The sequence below is a fragment of the Triticum urartu genome, chromosome 1 (genome assembly GCF_003073215.2).
Source record: "Triticum urartu cultivar G1812 chromosome 1, Tu2.1, whole genome shotgun sequence".
NCBI lineage: Eukaryota > Viridiplantae > Streptophyta > Magnoliopsida > Poales > Poaceae > Triticum > Triticum urartu.
The window spans coordinates 490,392,124-490,397,392 of NC_053022.1; the positions used below are offsets into that span (position 1 = coordinate 490,392,124).

Genomic DNA, 5,269 nt, shown 5'->3' on the forward strand with positions numbered 1-5,269 from the left:
GTTGTCGCGGGCCTTCTTGGCGATGGCCCTGTTGCACCGGTCGGTGGTGACAGCCTCCCGTCGTTGAACTTCCGCCCTCTACTCGGCGTTTGTTATGCCCGGTGGCTTGGACGGCGGCGCCCTTGGCTTCCTCTGTTGGCTGGGCGACAGAGGCGGTCGCGGTTACCGCCGCGCGGGGGGCGACGTACTTCTTCGATGGCATGGCGGCCGGCTGGGAGGTGAGCGGGAGGGAGATTGGCGGGAGGAAAGGAGAAAATGAGAGGGAAGTGGGGAGAAAAACGGGAAGAAACGGCGGGAATAGGCGCTGGACTCACCGACAGGGCGGACCCACGTGCCATTTTCGTTTGTGCCGGCGCCCCAAGCGCCCCCAGGGCGCTGGGTTCTGCCTGGATCCGTCGGTACCAGTTTCGGCCCGAGCCGGCGAAAAACGAGATTTTGGGGTGACTGACGTTTTTTCGACGCCGGCGCGGCAAAAACACCTGGAAAAGACATGTTGGGGGTGCGGATGGAGATGCTCGTGTTACCGCAAGCGCGCCACCAATCGGCATCCCCGCCCCCGCTTGATCCGACGCCGATCGTGTTAATAGCATCGGGAGGCGCGCGCTCTGTCACAGAGTAGGATTGCTTGCCAACCAAGAGACTGATATAAAGCGGAGGTGAAAGTAAGGGAGACTTTGGGCTCGATCGGAGCAAGCAGATGCAGATGCAGATGCAGCTGCGGCACCACCACCCAGCTCCGCTCCCGGTGTCTTGCTGGTAGGACGCTGCCTCCTGCGCTGGACCATGTATACGTACGTACTTGCCGTAACGGCATTGATGCGCCCTGCAAGTGTACCACTACCACCAACCGCGTACGTACGTAATGCTACGGCACGACACACGACAAGCGCGTCGTCTGTGGTTGTTGCCGCAGGCAGGCGCGATCGTGTGCCGGATGCGGCGTACGTCCATACGTGGGTTCTGCGGTTCACTGAATCGCTCTTCATCGAGATCGGGCGGGTCACCGGATCAGGCTATTGATGCGCCGGGGTACGCGCAACCGGCCGGCCGGCCGATCGGCAGTGCTCTTAACCGCGTTGATCGATCGAGCTACATTTCGTCGGAGGTGTTGCACGACAAATTGCAGGATGGTACGTGCCTCGGCCACGTAGAGATCGACAGACATATAAGTAGGTCTTCAAGTACCAATCCGGTGCAGGCCCAGCTAGCAAGCTACCCAGCGGATCTGTACTGGATCGCAACATGTTGGTACTACAACTCGACGTGGTTGCCACAGTAACAAGCAGATGGCTGTGGGAATTATTTTTTTGAAACAAGACAAAAGATTTGACATTTCATTGATTAAGGAAGAAGGTTTAGACAATGCCACAAAGCGGCAAAAAAATAAAGGCCTACTCTCGCGCCATTACAATACTCAAGTGCTTGGCGTCGGCCAAAGCCCAAAAAGACAACTCCTCTTTAATCTTACTAACAAGGACCGCCGATGGAGCGGCCGTATTGCGGAAAATTCTAGCATTCCGCTCCGAACAAATCTCCCAGGAGATGAGCATCATCAGCGAAGCAAGCGCCTTGGGGGATTCGTTACGGATATGAATGTTTCCTGTCCACCATTCCCTCACTGAGACCCTCGCCATCCAAGCTGCGGTATTGATGTGCTGCAAGCCGAGCCATTGGAGAACATCATTCCACACGCGAAGGGTGAAACGACATTGGAACAGTAGGTGGGCCGCTGATTCCTGACTTTGCTTGCAAAGGGGGCAGAGACCGCAGTTGGGCCATCCACGACGAAGAAGGCAGTCTGATGTCCAAATCCTGTTTTGAAGAGCAAGCCAAGCAAAAAATTTGCACCGCGGAGAAGCCCACACCTTCCACACCGAAAGAACCATGTCCGACGTAGTAAGACCCTCAAATTGCGCCTTATAAGACGAGGAGGCAGAATACAAACCGTCCTTGGTGAACTTCCAAATAATGGAATCCTCCATATCCTCAACAAGTGTGACCTGGGCAACCTTTTTCCAAAGGTTGACAAACTGATGAACGTGGTCGATGGTTAGGCCATTGGAGATGTCGATGTGAGAGATCCAAGTGTTGGTTGATAAAAGCTTGCTGGACCGAGCAGTTTTTCTTTTTGAATGGATTAAAGATGTCAGGTGCAATATCACGCGGGCGCAAACTATTCAGCCAAGAGGAGTTCCAGAATCTGGCCATACGCCCATTGCCAACCGTGACTATAGTGGCAGCCGCAAACAAATCTTTGTCCTTGTCCGTACATGGTGTGCCTATAGCAATCCATGGTTTTGTGGGTTCTTTTCATTCAAACCAGAGCCATCGAAGCCTAAGAGCCTTGGAAAATTTGTTCAAATTGAGCACATCCAGGCCAATAGGCGCGGCGAAGATGGTTGTGGGAATTGGTTACGCTTACACACCGTAGCCCCATGTGATAGATGTACGTGCTCTACACGCGGTGTATAGCTCATATTCATACTTCTACGGGTGGAGTCCTCGCTGACGCAAATGTAGGCGAATTACTACTGCGCGTCTTTGCATTCAACTTACTACATGATAAATGTTCATGTGTGTGTGTGTGTGTGTGTGTGTGTGTGTGTGTGTGTGTGTGTAGCTCCAAATAGAGTATGATGAGAAAGTACAACAAATAGTGTGTATTTCAAACATTTGGAGAAGTTACTGTATTGGTCCACTACGCAGCTGATGAACGAGAAAGAATCAATCTCTGACAGCGGTGTAAAATTAGTCCACCGTCGATGTTAGTTAGCATCCTCGCACCGACAAAAAATTCAGGCAACTCTCAAACATGGCAACGTCCTCAATAATCATGCGCTCCCAAACAATTATAAAATGCAAGCGGAGATCAAGACGTAACGTGGGATTAGTTCCAGACGGTGAGGCTCCGAGTCTCGGGACACGTGAAACTGTCGGATCTAGTCGCGATCGACAACAAGCATTCTATTTCTCCATAGTCCACACACCACTAGACAACAGCAGCTAACGTTCCAAAGGTAAAATGGCGACATGCTCGTGTCGTGTGTCCTCCGGCCGGCAGCGGCCACAGCGACACGCCAACGCTAAACGACCAAAACGAACCATGCACTTATGCTGGATCACTAGAGCTATCAGACGCAGGAACAGACACCCGATCGAGGCAGGAACCAATGGAACGATCGATCAACCTCAACTCGTGTCGATAGACAACTTTAATTATGGTGGCCCAGCCCGCTGCATGGACTGGAAGTGGAACGGAACGACGTGCATGACGGCGACCGGACGGCGATGGGGCCTGCCCGGCCTACGGCCAGCCCTGCACCCAGACGGGCTCCCGCCGGCCGCCGCAGAACTTCACCATCCACGGGCTCGGCCGGACCCCGAGGCAGAGCATCCCCGTCATCGCCGGCGCCTCGTAGTACTGGTAGTGGTGGGCACCGGCCTCGTCCAGGCAGCTGCTCGAGCCGCCGGAGAAGAGCCAGCGGGTGGACGACGAGGACGACTGCACCGACGCCGCGGACGAGGACGGCGACGAGGACACCCGGGACCTGCCGAGCGCGATCCGGCGGAACACGGCGGCGATGAAGCCGATCTTGATCCACTTGAGCCTCCTGTAGCCGCCGCAGCAGCACTTGCAGCTCCTGTCGCCAGCGGGGGCGCCCTTGCTCCTGCGGCCCTGCAGCCTGCCGCTGTCGCCGTACGACGACGCCGAGACGGCCCGCGCATGGTAGGACGGCGGGGGGGTGATGGCCGGGACGGCGGCGGGGAGCGCCCTGCAGCAGGAGGTGGCGTCCTTGGGCGTGCCCGGCTGGGACTCCCAGCCGAAGGGCACGGCGGCGGGGCCGGCGCCGTAGTAGCGGAAGGAGGGGTTGGCGAGGGAGCTCTCCCTGGTGAGCAGGCGCGCGTAGAACTCGCCGTCGTGCGTGATGCTGAGCGGGCTCTGCGGGCAGCTCGGGGTCGCCGCGCCGCTGCGAGCCTTGGGCGTCTCTCGCCCTCTCATGGTGGATGGTATGATCTCTGGGTAGGTGGTGCGGTGGACGGAGGGAATGGAATGGGGGAGGGTGTTGGTCGCTGCGTGGGAGAGTGTGGAGCGCGAACGATCCGAGAAGTGGAGAGATCCGATGGCGCGTTTTATATGCGGGAGGAGGGTCGCTCCTCTTGCTCGGTGGTCACTTGCGATCCAAACTACTCGCACACCTTTTTCCTGCCCACTTGCGGGGAATGACACGCTGGCACGTGCCAATCAGTGCTTGTGTTTATTATGTATACAAACGCACGACGGGTCAGTTCGATTTTTTTTTATTTTTTTTAGTAAAGGGGAGTTTTATTCCATATCAATAGGGTTACATTCCGCTCACAAGGTGATGAATGAAAGGAGGGTCACGCTGCAACCAACAAGCGATCCTACGTGTCGTACGAGCATATATAGTTAGAGTGACAATGTGGAACCCTGATTTGTGATCTAGCTATCTTAACATGTTTAAACTCCCACACTGCCAAACCGAATGCCTCTGTTGCGTTCGTGCTCTCAGCTGTGGACCTCTGTCTCTCGTTACAGCCGTGTCTGTCCAACGTTGCTTCCTCCGAACTACAATACCCGCGTGACCTGTTAGCCACTGTTGAATTAATACCGCACATACCTGATGGTACATTATGTAGGGTCAACGATAAGCCCCTATCTATTGCTTATGCATATGAGGCTGCTTTCTTCTCTAGGCCGGAGGATTTGTTCACAGATTTTATTTGGGGGAAGAACTATGCAACTAACCGCTGCAGGTTGTTTATCTGGCTTGCGCACCGTGGGAGACTGTACAACAACGAGCGTCGATTCGCGGAACTAGACAGACTCCGACTCATGCCCATTATGCAGGTCCATTGAATCAGCGTCCCACATACTTCTCCACTGCTCTATTGTTGCTGACGTCTGGTCGACGGTCGACTCTCTTAACATCAACCCTGCAGAATGCTCCTCCATCAAAGACTTGTCGGGGCTCCAGCCTCCTTACAAGATTCGCAACACGGTAATTATGGCTATTCTTTGGAGTCTATGGAAAAGAAGAAATGCTAAAGTCTTCAGAAACGAGGATGAATCCCGAGGACTTGTCCTTCGACGTGCGGCTCAAGACATTTTTCTTTGGTCCAGTAGATGTGTAAACGCAGATATAAAGCAAATTCTATTTGATTGGGGAATCATGTTGTCCCGGCTAGATGTAGCATAGAGTATCAGTCTTTTTTTTTCTCCTCCCTCTTCGCCTTCTTTGTATATACT

At 54.4% G+C, this 5,269-nt stretch overlaps 1 protein-coding gene across 1 annotated transcript; it reads right to left on the reverse strand.

The window, feature by feature from the left end:
- Positions 1 to 2,821: 2,821 nt before the first annotated feature.
- LOC125536298 lies at positions 2,822 to 4,089 on the reverse strand. The gene has a single exon (XM_048699495.1). The coding sequence runs from the start codon at positions 3,998 to 4,000 to the stop codon at positions 3,305 to 3,307; it is 696 nt and encodes a 231-aa protein (XP_048555452.1). The 5' UTR covers positions 4,001 to 4,089; the 3' UTR covers positions 2,822 to 3,304.
- Positions 4,090 to 5,269: the final 1,180 nt, after the last annotated feature.